Source organism: Pan paniscus, chromosome 6 (genome assembly GCF_029289425.2).
Source record: "Pan paniscus chromosome 6, NHGRI_mPanPan1-v2.0_pri, whole genome shotgun sequence".
NCBI classification, from domain to species: Eukaryota; Metazoa; Chordata; class Mammalia; order Primates; family Hominidae; genus Pan; species Pan paniscus.
The window spans coordinates 21,294,582-21,312,443 of record NC_073255.2 but is presented as its reverse complement, the minus strand read 5'-3'; the positions used below and the strand labels follow the sequence as shown (position 1 = coordinate 21,312,443).

Genomic DNA, 17,862 nt, shown 5'->3' with positions numbered 1-17,862 from the left:
GAGAATGGTGTGAACCCGGGAGGCGGAGCTTCCAGTGAGCAGAGATGGCGCCACTGCACTCCAGCCTGGGCGACGGAGTGAGACTCCATCTCAAAGGAAAAAAAAAAAAAGTAAAAGCAAGGACAAACAAAAAAGTAAGAGTCTTAATGCAGGCATTACTTCTTCATAAAGCATTTTTTTCTCTTCATAATAAATTATTAAATCTTGTCTCTTCATATGTGTTTCAGACATTGCTTGATGTCAGTGTGAAAACAAAGTGATCAAAGTGATATAATAAATCTGACAAGCCTGGCACGGTGGCTCACGCCTGTAATCCCCCGAACTTTAGGAGGCCAAGGTGGGAGGATCACTTGATGTCAGGAGTTCGAAACCAGCCTGGCCAACATGGGAAATCCCGTCTCTAATAAAAAAACAAAAATTAGCTGGGCGTGGTAGTGCAAGCCTGGAATCCCAGCTACTAGGAGGCTGAGGCATGAGAATCACTTGAACCCAGGAGGCAGAGGTTGCAGTGAACCAAGACTGCGCCACTGCATTCCAGTCTGGGTAACAGGATGAGACTGTCTCAAAAAAAAAAAAAAAAAAAAAACTAACAACTTGAGACTCTAGTAAAGTTATGGTTTATTTTTGTTGAAATTCTTTTTTAAATAAAAGAATGGATACCCAAAAATTCCACAGGTAACTGTGTCAGCATAAAAGAACGCCATTTCAAATGGGCATTTTCTCTTTCTCTCTTTCTTTCTTTTTTTGATGGAGTCTCACTCTGTCGCCCAGGTTGGAGTGCAGTGGTGCGATCTTGGCTCACTGCAGTCTCAGCCTCTTAGGTTCAAGTGATTCTCGTGCCTTAGCCTACTGAATAGCTGGGTTCACAGGCACACGCCACCATGCGTTGCTAATTTTTGTATTTTTAGTAGAGATGGGGTTTCACTATGTTGGCCAGGCTGGTCTCAAACTCCTGACCTCAAGTGATCCACCCCACTTGGCCTCCCAAAGTGCTGGGATTACAGATGTGAGCCACCGTTCCCGGCCCACATTTTCTCTTTAATCAATGTAAAAGATTTAGGCTCTTATGGATAAAATGTCTCCAAAATTAAAGTTTGACTTTAAGTATAAAGATATATTAAATAATCTTGGTATCTTGAAAATTGCAAATGTTTATGAAGATGGTATGAATTCCAGTCAAGAAGTTTAGATGTGCAAAATAAATCAACAAAAAACCGAAAACTTGAATTGCATTTCTTTATATTTTAAAATCAATTTCATTTAGAACCCTGACCCTTATTGTCCCCTTCCTCCTTTCCTAGCCACTCTCCCAGAACTTTACAAAGTTTTGTCCCGTGGGACCAAGGCACTGGGGAGGTCCCTACAGACAGTGATCATGAGCAATCATTCCCCATTGGTTACAGCCAAGGTATGCACACCCAGTCTGCACATTCCTTTCAGGTCCAGAGGCGCTGGAATTACATATCCTTCTGGGTCCTTGGAATCATCAAGGAATGTGCTTACCATGCCTTTCTGAAGCCTAGTCTTCTGTCTGGACACTGTCAGTAAACAGGCTTGGCTTCTGGTCTTTCATGAAGTGTGCATGCTCACCCCACTCTTCCACTCCCACTCTTTATCTCTCCTCACCTACTTGGATAAAGGAATGGAGAAAACAGGGGGATAACAACCTAATAGTTCAAAACTATTAGGTTTTGAAAATATCCCACCACATTTATAAAGAAGAAAACCTGAAAACACTCTAAATATTCATCAACGGAGAACTGGATACATAGGCTATGGTGCATCCATACAACCCATTCAATGAAGGGGTTAAGAAGAATGGGGTAAATCTGTATGTTCTGATATGGGAAAATACCCAATATAGATTATTAAGTGTAAAACGTAGTTGGAGAAGTTATATGTATAGCATGATCCAGTCTGTATAAAAATGTAAAACATATATGTATGTGTACATTTATAAGCATGCATACATTTATAAGCATGTATAAGTATGTGCACATTTATAAGTATGTTTCGGTATAAATGTATGTGTACCTAAACATGCTTATAAATGCAGACAATATTGGAAAACATCACAAGAAACTCTTAAATGTGATTATCTCTGAAGAATGGCATTGGAAGAAGGATGAGAAGAGGTGGATTTTATCCTTCTACTGAGTAAACTATTTACATTTTTTACAACATGTACATGTTATTTTCCAAAATTTGTATAACCTCAGTTTTAAAAAAGGTAGAAATCTGTACAAGTCTTTTTTATAACATAATCACTTTTGCATGTGTTCAATACATTTTTAAATAAGTTTAAGTATTGTTCAGTAATCTTTTTAATTTTCTTCCTATTGCTGTGGGAGCATGAAGAAGAATATTTGTTCAGAAAATTTGAAAATTTAAAGCAGTATTCTCTTTCAAGCCTCATAAATTAAATATTCTATGTTAAAAAATCTGCATTTTCCCCATTATCTTAATGTTTCATTTTATTATATTTTAAATTATTTTACTAACCATAAATATGTTTTACAGTATGTTAGGGTTGGAAAAGTAAATCACACAATTGTATTGAGACTAAAAGAAATGTCCTCACATTATTTTAAATTACAGTACCTAATTCTCATAGATCCATACTCCACATGTTCAGAAAAGCTTCCTTTTGCTCCAGTTGCCCTTGTCTCTCTTTCTCATTGCTTGATTAATTAAGTCTATACATTTAAAAACACTTCAAGGAGCAGAATTTTGAATTATGGCGACAACATTTACAGGAAGGAATGGTGTTCTAGGCAGGAGGAACAATATATGCAGAGGCATGAAAGCATTACATAGAGTCATGAGTATGAGAAACTACTACTGAAGCACAAACTATAAGTAAGGGAGTGGCAAGAAATCAGAGTAGCTGGCTCATGAAGGTGTTTGTTTATTATGCAAGTAAAGGGAACAAACAATTTTTGAATGAGATGTTCAGATATGCATTTTTCAAAGATCATTCTGGTTCTCATTGCAGAGAGTACATTTTAGGATGATGAGACTGGGAAGGCAAGAGATGAGCTAAGAAGTTAGGACAGCAGTTCAGACAAATGATGAAAACTTGGACTAAGCCAGTAGGTAAATGGGCAACATAAAAGGAAATTGGAGAAATGTGTATTACCTATGGTTTCATTAAAACACAGGGCATACATTTTATAAGCCTGTATGAATATATCTATACAATAGTTCATCCTACTTGAGAATTACTGAATGTAGGGAGTGAAATTTTAATATCTAGGAGCGTGATTAGGTGACTGTAGATATATAAAGGAAAGTCTTAAACCAGTATAATAGTTTTCTAAACCAAGGTCTATCATAATAATGTTGTAGAAAAGCATCCTCATGAAATTGCTTCGGTAGCTGGACAGATTCTTTTATTTTATTTTTTTACATTCCGGGGTACATGTACAAGATGTGCAGGTTTGTTACATAGGTAAACGTGTGCCATGGTGGTCTGCTGCACCTACCAACCCATCACCTAGGTATTAAGCCCAGCATGCGTTAGGTCTTTTCCCTAATGCTCTCCCCACCCCAGACAAATTCTTGAGCTCTGTTTTGATATGGTTTGGCTGTGCCCCACCCAAATCTCATCTTGAATTCCCACATGTTGTGGGAGGGACCCAGTGGGAGGTAACTGAATTACGGGGCAAGTCTTTCCTATGCTGTTCTTGTGATAGTGAGTAAGTCTCACGAGATCTGATGTTTTTAAAAAGAGGAATGCCCCAGCACAAGCTCTCTGTCTTTGCCTGCTGCCATCCAAGTAAGAGGTGGCTTACTCTTCCTTGCTTTCCACCATGATTGTGAGGCTTCCCCAGCCACGTGCAAATCCAATTAAACCTCTTTCTTTTGTAAATTGCCCAGTCTCGGGTATATCTTTATCAGCAGCATGAAAACAGACTACTACAGTTTCTAGTTGTCTCTTAGACACCTTCTCTTAGATTCCCATCAGCAACCTAACCTCGTCTTAACTCAGCCTACACTCATTATTGTCATCTTTCTCCTGACACTACAGTCTCCCATTCACTCAGGTTTAAAACATCATTTTCACATATGATTCCCTCTCCAATTACCTACCATCCTAAACTCCACAGTATCTCTAATCTCTGTCCTAGCCTTTCCTCTCTCCTTCAAGTTCAAGATTATATTCTTTTTCACCTGGGCTCTCACAATAATGTTTCCCCTGCCTGTGTTCTAATATCACCACACCTAAACCATCTTACACGTTGCAGGTGGATTAAGCGTCCCAAAACATAGTGCTGATACTGTCCCTGTTTCAAATCTGTCAAGGCTAGTGGAAATTTCAATTATTAAAATTACTTTGGAAAACTCTTTGCTATTATCTCTTAAAGTTGAACACACACGCACCCTATATTGCATCCATTTCACAACTAGATATATATCAAACAAAAATGTATGACCACATACATAAAAGAAAGGTACAGGAGCATTTATAGAAGCATTATCCATCATAGCCTCAATTGGCATCAGCGCAATCTAGTAGACTGGATGAATAAAGTGTGGGGTGTTCATGCAATACAATACTACACAACAGTGAAAAAAAGTTAGCTTTTTTACATCAGTTTCTAAAACAGTCAAAAGTAATAACTGGTGTCAGAAATCAGGAGAGTGGTTTATTTTAGGGAGAAGAAAGGAAGTAGTTACTAGAATGGGACAGGAGGGGAACTTCTGGATATTGGAAATTTTCTATTTTTTTTTTTTTTTTCGAGATGGAGTCTCGCTCTGTCTCCCAGGCTGGAGTGCAGTAGTGTGATCTCGGCTCACCGCAACTTCCGCCTCCTGGGTTCAAGCACTTCCCCTGCCTCAGCCTCCTGAGTAGCTGGGATTACAGGCATGCACCACCACGCCCGGCTAATTTTGTATTCTTATTAGAGACAGGGTTTTATCACATTGGCCAGGCTGGTCTCAAACTCCTAACCTCAGGTGATCCTCCCGCCTCAGCCTTCCAAAGTGCTGGGATTACAGGCGTGAGCCACTGTGCTCAGCTGATATTGGAAATTTTCTATCACTTGACCTGGGTGGAGGCTATACTCTGCTTTCCCTTTGGGAGAAGAAAAATAAACGCACACATATACACGTATACATCCTTCAGTAGCTCTCCATTATCTAACAAATAATGTCCAGACTTCTCAAATGCAAAGCAAATTGTAGTCAATAATCTGCTCCAACCTAACTTTCCAATCAGTGGAGTCAAACTTCCTTCCCAATGCTGACCCCTTCACCCCAGCTATGCTGTTGCTGTGAAACCCCCTATGACAGCAGTCCCCAATCTTTTTGGCACCGTGACCCCATTTTGGAAGATGATTTTTCCATGGATGGAGCTGGAGATGAGGATAGTTTCAAGATGAAACTCTTCCACCTCAGATCATCAAGCATTAGTTAGAGTCTTATAAGGAACATGCAACCTAGATCCCCCACACGTGCAGTTCACAGTAGGGTTCGTGCTCCTATGAGAATCCAATGTGCCGCTGATGTGACACGAGGAGGCGCTCAGGTGGTCATGCTCACTCCCTGGCCGCTCACCGCCTGCTGTGCGGTGCAGTTCCTAACAGGCCATGGATCAATACTGGTCTGTAGCCCAAGGGTTGGTGACCCCTGCCCTACACCACAGATTCCACCTGTATATAACTTGGAAGCAAATTATTTTATTTAAAAAAATGAAAATTGAAATTGAAAATTTCTGCAAGGACTTTTTTTTCCAGGAAAGACTGTGGCATCGTTGGGCCAAATCCTACTAAATTCTTGGGTTTTCCAGCATCCTGACACACCAGGGAACTTCATACGTAAAGTCTCTAAGCCCAAGTATCTACCAGTGATGTAAGATCATAACTGACTTAGGCCTTGCCATGAAGCCTGCTGGTACTTGAATAAGGGACTCCTCAGGGAAGAGTGATGCAACACTGCATGTGGCCAGGGCTAGGAGCCCAATTTGACTGTGGGATGTCATTAAGTCTGGTGGACAATAATCAAAATCACAACGATCCAACTATTTTACCTAAATCTGGGTCAACGCTCACCTCTGAGCAAATCAGAAGTGGCTTCCAGAATTTCTAGTGAGTGATAGTACTACTGTAGGTAGTAATTTTTATGGTTCTCGGTGTCCATTTCTGTGAAACAAAGCATTAATCAGGACCGAGGGACACTGAGAGTATCCAGTCCCTAGGGAGAAATAAATATAGCAGAAGGAAATGGGTTAGGGTTTGGGCCTTGAGGGCAGAGCTTCAGGGCAGGGCTTCCATTTGATTTTGCAAACTGGAAGTATTTGGAGCACAGGCCCGGTTAAATAGACTAGGCAACCTTCATGGGGATCATGAGTCTAGGCCACAGTTATGAGGGCATGCGTGTATCCTATAAAAATTTACTTCAAACTTTAGCATACTTAAGAATCACTTGGAAAGCTTGTTAAAACACAGATTCCTGGGCTCCAGCCCAAGGGATTCTGACTCAAGTCTGAGGTGAGGCCCAGAATTTGCATATCTAACAGGCTCCCAGTAGAAACATCGTTTTAGACCAATTATTAGGCTGGTGGAACAAAACTCATTCCAATCTGCATTCACCACTGGGGGCAGAATATTTAATATGCTGCCAGCCTTTGTCAGATTTAGTTTAGGGACTGTTGGACTGAACGCACACATTGAGGGCATTGATTCCTACTGTGCAACGTAATAAATGGAAGTAAAAAGGACAACTTCCTACTGGTGCTAGTTTGTGCAATCGGATGGAAGCCCTGTCCCTCCTGTCCTCACCTACTCCCTAGCGCTTGCTTGTGAAATTTCTGGGTGGGGGAGGTGCTGTTGGCATCTAGAGGGTACAGCCCAGGGATGCTGCCAAACACCCCCCACAACAGAACTTTCCAGCCCAGAGGTCAACAGTGTGGAGACTGGAGCAACCCTATCTAGATCTCTATCTATTGGATTTGAGATTTTTCACTTGGGTTTTATATCAGGTTACACAGGGTATTGTAAGCTGTGTTCTCTAATGTTATTCATGGTGAGGCAGTTTATAATAAATGAAACATTATATTCAACAATTAAGACCAGCAAGCATTCAAACAAAATACAAATAAAGAGACAACTAATGAAGGTGATGAGGGAGAAAGAAAGAAAATTTTACAGGAAGAGTACATTAAGGGGAGTTCCTTTAGTAAAATTCTAACCAGGAGCTTTCTGGAACAGGAAGAGAGGGTAGGCTTCATGTCTCATTCAGCTTTGCCTGGATGACACCATATTTAAAAAGACTGGGCACAATACACGCTAGTATGAAATGAATGAAAGTGATTATTTCATTCTCGTTTTAAGGATTTTTATGAATAAAGATTCTATGGTAGTTTGTTGTGTTTTTTTCTAAACTTATAATAGCTAATCACTTTTCCATGTAACAGGTGCTATCCTCTTAAGGGGAACTCTCAGAATAGTTTTAAGCCAGAGAGGAGCAGAAATAGTTTATTCTTGTATTCAGTAAATGCTTTTTGTTTATATATTCGGAAATCCCCTTTATCTGTGATATTGCTTTCCTTGGTTTCACTAAAGGGAAAATTCCAGAAATAAACAATTGATAAGTTTGAAATTCCACACAGTTCTGAGTAGCGCGATGAAATCTCATGCCATCTTTACTCCATCTCACCAAGGGAGCATCTCACTGTCCAGCATCTCCACGTTGTCTACACCACCTACTATTAGCCACTTAGTGACCGTCTAGGTTATCAGATCACCTGTTGGGCATCAAAGTGCTGTGTGCTCAAGGAACTCTTATTTTACTTCATAACGGCCCCAAAGCACAAGAGTAGTGATGCTGGCAATTCGGGTTTGCCAAAGAGAAGCCGTAAAGTGTTTCCTTTAAGTGAAAAGGTGAAAGTTTTCAACTTAATAGAGAAAGAAAAAAAAATCATATGCTGAGTTTGCTAAGATCTATGGTAAGAAAGAATGTTCGATCCATGAAAGAAGAAAAAAATTCCTGCTAGTTTTGCTGTGGCCCTTCAAACTGCACAAGTTACAGCCACAGTACATGATAAGCACTTAGTTGAGATGGAAAAGGCATTAAATTTCTGTATGGGAGAGATGAACAGAAACGTGTTCCAAATGATGCCAGTCAGGTTTGGAGCTGGTTTCAGGCTTTCACTGGAGTGTTGGAACGTATGCCCTGGAGATAAATGGTAGTGTTGTATTCAGACGCATCCCCTGTTAAAAATTAAAAACAATTGATTAGACTAATTTTTTAAGCCTAATGACATTTATCCATTATCTCTTACTTTGTTGGGCTAAACAAATCTCCCTTCTCTCAACTTTTTGTTCTTTACCTTAAATAGGGTAATCATATTTTTGTTCAGACTTCTCTAGTCTTTCCAAACTCATGTTTATTATTTGAAGGCTATAATATAAAACCATGCTCCTAGATTCACATTAAATGGCTATTTTTTCCACATTTCTTCTGTGCCAGGTTTTGTGCTAGACATTTTCATATATTTTTGTTCCTCTGTGAGGTAGGTAAGCGTGGTCATGTTTTGTAGATGAAGAAACTGACTAGGAGAGTTTCAGAAAGTATAACTGACTTGAACAACACAGAAGTTAGGGAGCTGACCCCTGTACAGTTGAAAATTCACATATAACTTCTCACTCCCCTAAAACTTAACTACTAATAGCCTACTGTCAACTGGAAGCCTTATCAATAACATAAACAGTTGATTAACACATATTTTGTAGGTTTTATATATATATATATAAAATATACTCAAGTAAGCTATAGAAAAGAAGATGTTATTAAGAAAATTGTAAGGAAGAGAAAATATATTTATTCTTCATTAAGTGGAAATGGATCATCATAAGACATGTCTTCATCTCCATTGTCTTCATAGTGAGTAGGCTGAGAAGGAGGAATAAGAGGAAGGGTTGGTCTTGCTGTCTCAGGGGTGGCAGAAGTGGAAGAAAATCCAAGTATAAGTGAACCCTCACAGTTCAAACCTGTGTTGTTCAAGGGTCAACTGTATATCCAAGTTCATACATATCGTAAATGGTAGAACTAAGATGCAATTTCAGATCCAAATTCAGATTTTCAAATTCAGTTTCCAAGTCATATGATGACACTATTTAGAAAATCAAAATTAGTTTCCAGCTTTTACAAATCAAGCTGCTAGTAGTAATTCTAATACCATTATATGATTATTAATAATGCCACCACATTGATGGCTCAGCTGAGGACTAGAAAATAAGTCTTTTACAAAATTTCCTATTTGTATTTTATTTTTCTTGCAATGATGCACAGCTGAGAACAGAAAATAAGTCTTAACACTCTCCCAAAGATTGCAAGATGCACAGTCACCATGTCTAATGATTCCACATCTGATGCTCTCAAGGCCCTAGCATTATTCACAAAATGACTTAATTACAAATAACATTGTACTGATTATCTGTTATATAACAAATTATCCCAAAACTTAGTTAAAACAACAAACATTTATTATCTCATAGTTCTTGTGGGTGCCTCTGGTTTGATGTCTCTCCTAAGTTTGCATTCAGGTTGTAGGACAGGGCTGCAGCCTCATCTGCCTGTGAGAGGATTTGCTTCTAAGCTCACCCATGTCATTGTTGATGGAATTCTCATCTGTTTGGCTGAGGCCCTCATTCAGTTGCTTGTTGGTTACGAGCATCAGTTCCTTGTTACATGGACCTTCCTATGGAGAAGTACACAATATGGTAGCTGGCTTCCACCAAAGCAAACAAGAGAGTGAGAGCAGCCAGAAAGACAGAAGTCATAGTTTTTTGAAAACCTAATCATAGAAGTCACATCTCATCATGTTAGTGTGTTATACTAATTAGAAGTTAATCACTAAGTTCTTCCCACACTGAAGAAAAGGGGATTGCTACAAGGATGTGAATATCATGAGAAGGGGATCATTAGGAGCCATCTTAGCGACTGCCTACCACAAATATTAGCCAATCTCTTTTTAATGAAAGAATATTTTTTCTACATTTCCTAAATACTTAATTTAACCACTTATTCCACAATACCCATAAGATAGAAATGGTTCTTCTTTCATAAGTCTTGCCAAGTCATCAGGCAAGTTGCTGCTCTGGCACATGTATGCTGGATTGAGACGAGCAGATAGAGGGAAGAGAGGACAAGGCAAGTTTTCTCAGTGCTATTGCCATCTAAACTGAGACTGGAAGGAAAAGTAGGTGATTAGCCAAGGAAGAGGGTGAGGGAAGAGTGTTATAAGCAAAGAGAATAACAGGTACATACTAATGCCTGAAGATGAGAAAGAATCAATTTCAATATTAAACATCTATATCCATTCTTCTTGGGTTATTACAGTTTGTGGTTATCCTTCACTTGATCTGAGCCAAAAGGCCGAGAAGCAATAGTTTGTGGTTATTTTTAATGGAGCTGTTTTAAACTGATCAGAATAACTGTTAAGTATTAAATTTATGATTATTTCTATTTTAGCAAAGTAGTTTTTTTTCTTTTTATTTATTCATTTATTTTGAGACAGGGTTGCACTCTTGCCCAGGCTAGAGTGTTGCGGTGGTATCATGGCTCACTGCAGCCTCAACACCCCAGGCTCAAGCGTTCTTCCTGCCTCAGCCTCCCGAGTAGCTGGGACTACAGGCATGAATCACCATGCTCAGCTAGTTTTTATTTTACTTTTGCAGAGACAAGGTCTTACTGTGTTGTCCAGGCTGATCTCGAATTCCTGCGCTCAAGTGATCCTCCTGTCTTGGCCTCTTAGAGTGCACGATTACAGGCAGAAGCCACTGCACCCAGCCTCAAAATAGTTCTCTAGGGGTCTGTCGGGTAAATTGGGCCTAAGAACTCTGAGTTTGTCCTGTCCACATGCACAACGACATTGCCTTCTCTTCTAATTTTGCTTCTGCCTGAGGTGATATCCTAAGGCTGAGCCTTCAGAATACTAAGTGCAGCAGATTTAATAACTGTGCGTGAATTTGGTCAACCTCATTAGCCCAACCCGATAATTAAATTCCAATTAAAATATCTCCTGCTTCTGACACAGAAAAAGAAAAAGTAGTGAGGAACAGATTAGATTATTTTGACCTTTTAATTTCCTTTAGGCATTGGGTCTGTAGGTCAATGATTAATATTAACATGCTTTGTGTAATTAACATCAAGTCCCCTGATAAGTAGGGCAGGAAATTCTTCATAGTTAGTATTTTAGAAGGATGCCTGTAATCTCCATTTGCACAAAATAAACTGACATATGATTTTCCAGGAAGGATGTTAGAATAAATGACTATCCAGTCGTAGGATAGAGATATATTGTTAGTAGGAAGTATACGTCCATTAAACTGATTGTCTGACTCTGGTTTTTAAACTTTTTATTATGTAGAATTTGGAACATACACAAGAATAAACAGAATATAATACTTTACCATCCTGCTGTAACAACCATCAACTTATAATTAATCTTTTGCCACTCACACCTCTAACCTCCTCATATTATTTTTGAAGCTTATTCTAGCTTATTCCATATAATGTAAAAGATGATATAAAATCATTTCATCTAAGGATATTCTGGTATATACCTCTAATAGAGAAGCAGTCATTGTTTTAAAACAAAACTACAGTACCATTTCTGTCCTAAAAAAGAACAATAATTTCTTGGTATTATAATATTTTTTCTTTATACTTATTTTTACTTTCTTTTATAGTGAGATAGATGAATAGATAATTAGTGGTTAAATTGGGGGTGATTTTACCCTGTAGGGGTCATTTGGCAATGTTTGGAGATATTTTTTGTTACCAACTAGGGGGTGCTACTGGCGTCTAGTCGTTAGAAGCCAGGGATGCTGATAAACACACAGGATGGTTCCCCAATAATAAAGAACTGTCTCTTCCAAAATGCCAGTAGCGCTGCTATGGAGAAATTCAGGTAGGCAGACATATAGGCAAATGGCAGTTACAAGGGACAAAAGCTTATACAGAAAAGAGATACAAAATTAGGTGATTTAGGTAACCACACAAAGGACAAAAATGGATTTATAATTGAAAAGATGATTCAGAATAGTTATTCCAATTGAGATGTCCCATGATGAAATAGAATTTTATGATTGTTTTAAAGGGATCATCAGTGGCCTATAATTAATTAATGGAACACGTGTTCTGGGTGCCGGTAAAGTAATTCAGAAAAATAGGTTTCTTACTTGGGCAGCAGAGTCAAAGGAAGTAATGAGCAAAATATTTAGTAAATACGAGTAGAATCTGTGTTCTGAAAAAATCTAGAAAAAATTATTTTGAATCCGCTAAAAAGTCTGTCACAAATGGCTTTGTTTTATGTAAAACAATGCTATGGATATTAATGCTTGTGACACATTTTTAAGACAAAAATGAGTATTACTTACTTTAATGTAGACAGAACTATGCTCATTATTCTCCACACAAAACCCCTGGCAATAATTTACCCAGCAGCACAGTAGTTCATGCAGATCAAAGCTGCATTATTTAAGCATGTCCAGGGGACAGGTTTTAGCTCTGTGCCTTTTACTTTAAGGAAAAAAAAATATTGGTTTGCTTCTTGAGAGAAAGCAAGGTTTAGCTAACTAGGTGCTTCATGCAAGTCCTACAATATTTAAACTCACATGAATTCCTCCTGTTATCTGGGAAGAACTCCCTTTCTGACCCAAATACTCTAAAATCTGAGGAAAGTACAGAACAACTGTGGGAAAGCCGGTCTCCTCAAATGAACAGCGATGTATTTTCGTTTAAATTAAACCCGAATGTTAACTAGATTCAGGAAAGGAAATGGCAGAGGAGAGTCTGTCGTTGATATAGAATATGCCTGCCTGCGTCGGCTCACAGACAAGTGATGAAGTCCAACTCTGAAATTTCAGGCAATTTGTATACCAAGCTCCTCCTTTTCTGCAGTCTTCTTTTCCATTGGTAAAATTCTTTTGCAGGGTCATGTAGGGATCCCACCCCTTCTCTGTGTTTTCACTCTGAAGCTCTACACAACTTTACACCTGAATGAACGCCAAACCTCTATGGATATATAAAGGGAAGCTTGAGGAGGAATTTCACAGTTACAGTGCAGAAGCAGAGGCAAAAGAATTAACCAGCTCTTCAGTCAAGCAAATCCTCTACTCACCATGCTTCCTCCTGCCATTCATTTCTATCTCCTTCCCCTTGCATGCATCCTAATGAAAAGCTGTTTGGCTTTTAAAAATGATGCCACAGAAATCCTTTATTCACATGTGGTTAAACCTGTTCCAGCACACCCCAGCAGCAACAGCACGTTGAATCAAGCCAGAAATGGAGGCAGGCATTTCAGTAACACTGGACTGGATCGGAACAGTAAGTGTGTTTTACTTGTACAGTTTTTTTTTTCCTTTTCTGGTAGCATTAGCTCACATTCCTGTAGAATTGTTTTATTGGTAACTAACCTGAACCATATATATGTTGTGAAACAATTTGGGAGTAATCTGCTGCATGTGCAGGTTGGCATTCTTCCCTAGGTAGTGATTTTAAAGTTAACCTAACTAAAACAGTGGTTTAATAATGCAAGCACAGACTGAAGTTTTATCAAACATCCACAAAGAAAACATTTCCAGGAATTAAACTGTTGTTTTGTCAAAATCATGCAAAATGACCATTTTAAAAAGTATTGTTTTAGATAGCTCAAGTTCCGGTTGTTTTGTCAATTTATTTCAGGGCATATGCAATTTTGGTAAAGTGTATAAACATAACTAATATATATTACTAGTTACCATCCACAAATAAATATAGGGAATCACAAGGGAAAAAAGGAAGCTTCCAGGAGAAAAAATTTGTTTACATTGGATTTCTAAAATACGTCTAGTGAGATAGTCAAAAGTTTTGATGATGCTCAATGTAAAAGAGGGATAAACTAAAAATGTTGGAGAAACACATTTTTCTTAAATAATTCCTTGTTGTCCTATTCAAAATTTAGATAACTGTGTATTTCTGTGACAGACTGGGGACATTTTTGTAACTTAAGAGATGTAAAACAACAGCTTAGTTGACACACTAATTGACCACTGGTTAGGGGGATTCAAATTTCCCCTAACTTTTGTTTCTATCTTTTCCTTTAGAAGAGGCCACATGCTAATAATCAGGTTTTAAGAGAGAGAGAGAGAGAGAGAAACAGTGCGCAGGAAATCTTACACAAATCTTTTGCCTCTCCTTCACTCCATTCAACTACGAAAAGTAGTTTTGACTTTTGAAAAGTCAAAGCAAATATGACTGTTAATGTCTAAGAAAGCTGGGATGTTTTAACTTTCACGAAGCTGGTTGCTTTTAAGTACACAGGACATATCTGATTATTATTAGATTACTGAGCAATGTGGTGGGTATTCGTTGTCAATGAACTGTCACTGCAAAAATGCCAGATCTGTATATACACAGGAACAGAAAGCTTGACGAGACAAAATTATTTCTGGCTATTTCCAGGTGCATTCCTGAGGCAGCTGCAGGAAGGTGAGCTGGAGGCAGAATCAGGCACGCTGAGCACACTGTCCAACCAAACAATTTATGCTTTACATTTTAATCCCACAATTCTAGATTTCTATGCATGCATGTCTATATACGTAAGTTTTTCCACAACTATCACGTTCCCCTTAAGCTATATCTCTTACCTCAGAAGTACTAGCATACAGAGATGAAGTGAAACTCCTGATTCAGTTCTACTTCGACTTATCTTTCAGTACTTTTTGTGGAACCACTTCAGTGTCCCTTATCATTTTTATTTGTAAAATGTCAGCAGCCTGTACTTTTAAACATCCTTTTTTTTTTCCTGGTTGGCAAGCCTTGATTTCTTTTCAAGCTTGTTATAGGCAATTCTCCTCAAGTTTAGATAACAAAGCAAGGGTAAGGAAAACTTAAAATATTTAAAGATTAATTTTTGCTTTAATTACATAAGGCATGTAACAAGAAACAGCCAATTAGAGAACATACCTATCAAATCCAAATAACTAAAACAAAAAGTTTGCCATGACCAATATTCAGGAAATGAACACCGTGGTTCCTTTTGCAGTTGTAAATCAGACATGTTAGGCATTTTTCTGCCATAAAATTCATGGAAATGTAGCCAAGTTGTTATGGCAACCATACGTTCCTGATTTAGGGGCTTTTATATTCTTTGAGTCTTGAGTTGTAGTGGCATTTTACATTTCAAACATTTTACTGTTTGTATTTTTTAAAAGATAGTTTGGGAATTTATGTTTAAAACATAGTTATTAAGTTTGATATGCAAAATGTCAGATGTTGTACACATATGTATGTCTGAGTCTCTGCAGCTAAAGTCTATAATTGAAATAAAATATTACCGAGAGCATATGCATTATACACAATATTTAAATGGCTATCACATTTTTTCTCAACAGATTTTTAAAAAGCCTAATTAAAAACACTTGCAGACATTAACCAACATGACCCTTGAGAAAGAGAATATTAAAGTATACTCTTAACTCATTGAATAATGAATATTTACACATAAATGAAAGAGCTGCTAACCCCTTATTGGAGAGTCAGACTAAGGAAATTGGATTTTCAAACACTCTAATAAGCAATTAGCTAATGTTATATATAAAAACAATCAGGCCTACATTTTTTTTCCCAAAAAAGTTATAGCCATGTAAACTGATGATTTTCATGAAGTGTCCCTATACTATCCAGACAGATTTTTTTCACTGTGAAAATAAAGTAGGTGCTCACTTTCTATTTGGCAATTTGCTATCATTTGCCTATTATTTTTGTCATTGCAGATCGCTTTTTAAAAGGTCTTCATTTGCATTTTTTCTCTGATGCACATTCTTTTTTGTTTCCTGCAGCTCGGGTTCAAGTGGGTTGCCGGGAACTGCGTTCCACCAAATACATCTCTGATGGCCAGTGCACCAGCATCAGCCCTCTGAAGGAGCTGGTGTGTGCTGGCGAGTGCTTGCCCCTGCCAGTGCTCCCTAACTGGATTGGAGGAGGCTATGGAACAAAGTACTGGAGCAGGAGGAGCTCCCAGGAGTGGCGGTGTGTCAATGACAAAACCCGTACCCAGAGAATCCAGCTGCAGTGCCAAGATGGCAGCACACGCACCTACAAAATCACAGTAGTCACTGCCTGCAAGTGCAAGAGGTACACCCGGCAGCACAACGAGTCCAGTCACAACTTTGAGAGCATGTCACCTGCCAAGCCAGTCCAGCATCACAGAGAGCGGAAAAGAGCCAGCAAATCCAGCAAGCACAGCATGAGTTAGAACTCAGACTCCCATAACTAGACTTACTAGTAACCATCTGCTTTACAGATTCGATTGCTTGGAAGACTCAAGCCTGCCATTGCTGTTTTCTCACTTGAAAGTATATGCTTTCTGCTTTGATCAAACCCAGCAAGCTGTCTTAAGTATCAGGACCTTCTTTGGGAATAGTTTTTCCTTTTCAAGTTTTTCAAGATGTAGGTATATCCATGAATGCAATTTGCATTTAAATTCCACATATCCTGTAGTTTTAATTCCTCATTGTTCTTAAAAGACTGTTGATACTATAAACATCAGTGAATCATTATATTTTAAAACAGAAAAGGGCTTCTCAGATACCCTCCATCTACTGGCTCATCCCCTCTCCTAAACAAAACTCCTTCAAAACAGAAAGGTTAAAAAAAAATGTTGTCATGAATCTTCACAGTAACATTTCAGAAAGGTGCTTTTTTGGTACTCTTCATGGGAACAGTTTAGCAGCCATGAGTGATCTTCCTTTGAAAGAGAATGAAAGACCCTGTGACATTTCACTTCAAAAATAAGCCCTGTAGCTCTTTACGGTCGCATAGTATGAAATTATACCCTGCATGCTGACCCTCGCTTGGAATGGAATGCCAGAAATGCATGGCAGCGGCTAATAAGTAAAGCTGATTAACTATTTATTTGTCATTGTTATTATTTAATGAGCTTTCACATGTGATTTGTTTCAAAACTTTAATTTTTTAATGTTTTGAAACTTTTTCATGGACCTAAATATTTTCCTATATGATTTGTGGTTGATTAGAAATATGAAAATACATGTTGTAGATATGCAAAATGAATATTTTAGTCTCCTTATTACATATATGTTCATGGTGAACTTTATCAATAGTATGGATCTTTTTAAATCAATAAGATGCTTTGTAAAGTTGAAATAAGTAATACTTTCTTGTTTAATCTGTGCAATCAGAAGGTGTCTTGACCTTCAATTCAATTGGTTTCTTTTAACAAAAATAAACACTGCTAAAAGTTATTGTTGTTGCCTCTAACATGTATAAAGGGTGCAAAAATTGTAGAATAAATGTATAAGGGTAATTGCTATTTTTTTTTCTAAGTCACATTCAAGCTTTGACAGAAGCATCATTCTAAGAGAGGAGACAGAGGGAGACAGGGAGTCCATCTCTTCAGTAAATGGGAGGTTGCAAAAGTTGGGTGTCAATCCAGCAATGAGTAGTCATGAGAATATCAAATTTACATACACCAGTGGATGCCAAGTCTGCTGCTCATTATAACCACCCGGAGGAGATATTATGAGACCCAATGCCCAGGTTTTCATCCACATTACATCAGAATTTCTTGGGGTAGAGCTCAAATATCAGCAGGTTTTAAAGTTTTCCAGATGATCTCAATGTACAGCTAAATTTGAGAAAGGAAAGAATTGTGAAGAAATCAATATCTTATCTTGGAGAACATTGAATACTATTGTATGGCCCACAAACCAAAAACATGAAATAAAAACAAAGGAAACAAAAGCTAATTTTTGAGTGTTTTCAATTTTGGCATGTTGTTATATTGAGCAACATAGTGTCTTGAAGCAGATTATACAGTTGAAGGACTGTTGTGTCAATTCAATCAAATGA

At 38.1% G+C, this 17,862-nt stretch overlaps 1 protein-coding gene and 1 long non-coding RNA gene across 6 annotated transcripts in view; one reads left to right on the top strand and one right to left on the bottom strand.

The window, feature by feature from the left end:
* Positions 1-17,255, top strand: part of SOSTDC1 (sclerostin domain containing 1) — a 112,877-nt gene extending 95,622 nt beyond the window's left edge. For all 5 annotated transcript variants that reach the window (XM_055115725.2, XM_055115728.1, XM_055115727.2 and 2 more), the window contains 2 exons: positions 12,942-13,335; positions 15,831-17,255. In XM_055115725.2, the coding sequence (XP_054971700.1) occupies positions 13,131-13,335; positions 15,831-16,246 (621 nt within the window). In that variant the 5' untranslated portion in view covers positions 12,942-13,130 and the 3' untranslated portion in view covers positions 16,247-17,255. The remainder of the gene's footprint in view (positions 1-12,941; positions 13,336-15,830) is intronic.
* The window catches only part of LOC112440505 (uncharacterized), a 53,656-nt gene continuing 38,538 nt past the window's right edge, over positions 2,745-17,862 (bottom strand). The window contains exon 5 of the long non-coding RNA XR_008626151.1: positions 2,745-8,213. This is a non-coding gene — a long non-coding RNA (uncharacterized LOC112440505). The remainder of the gene's footprint in view (positions 8,214-17,862) is intronic.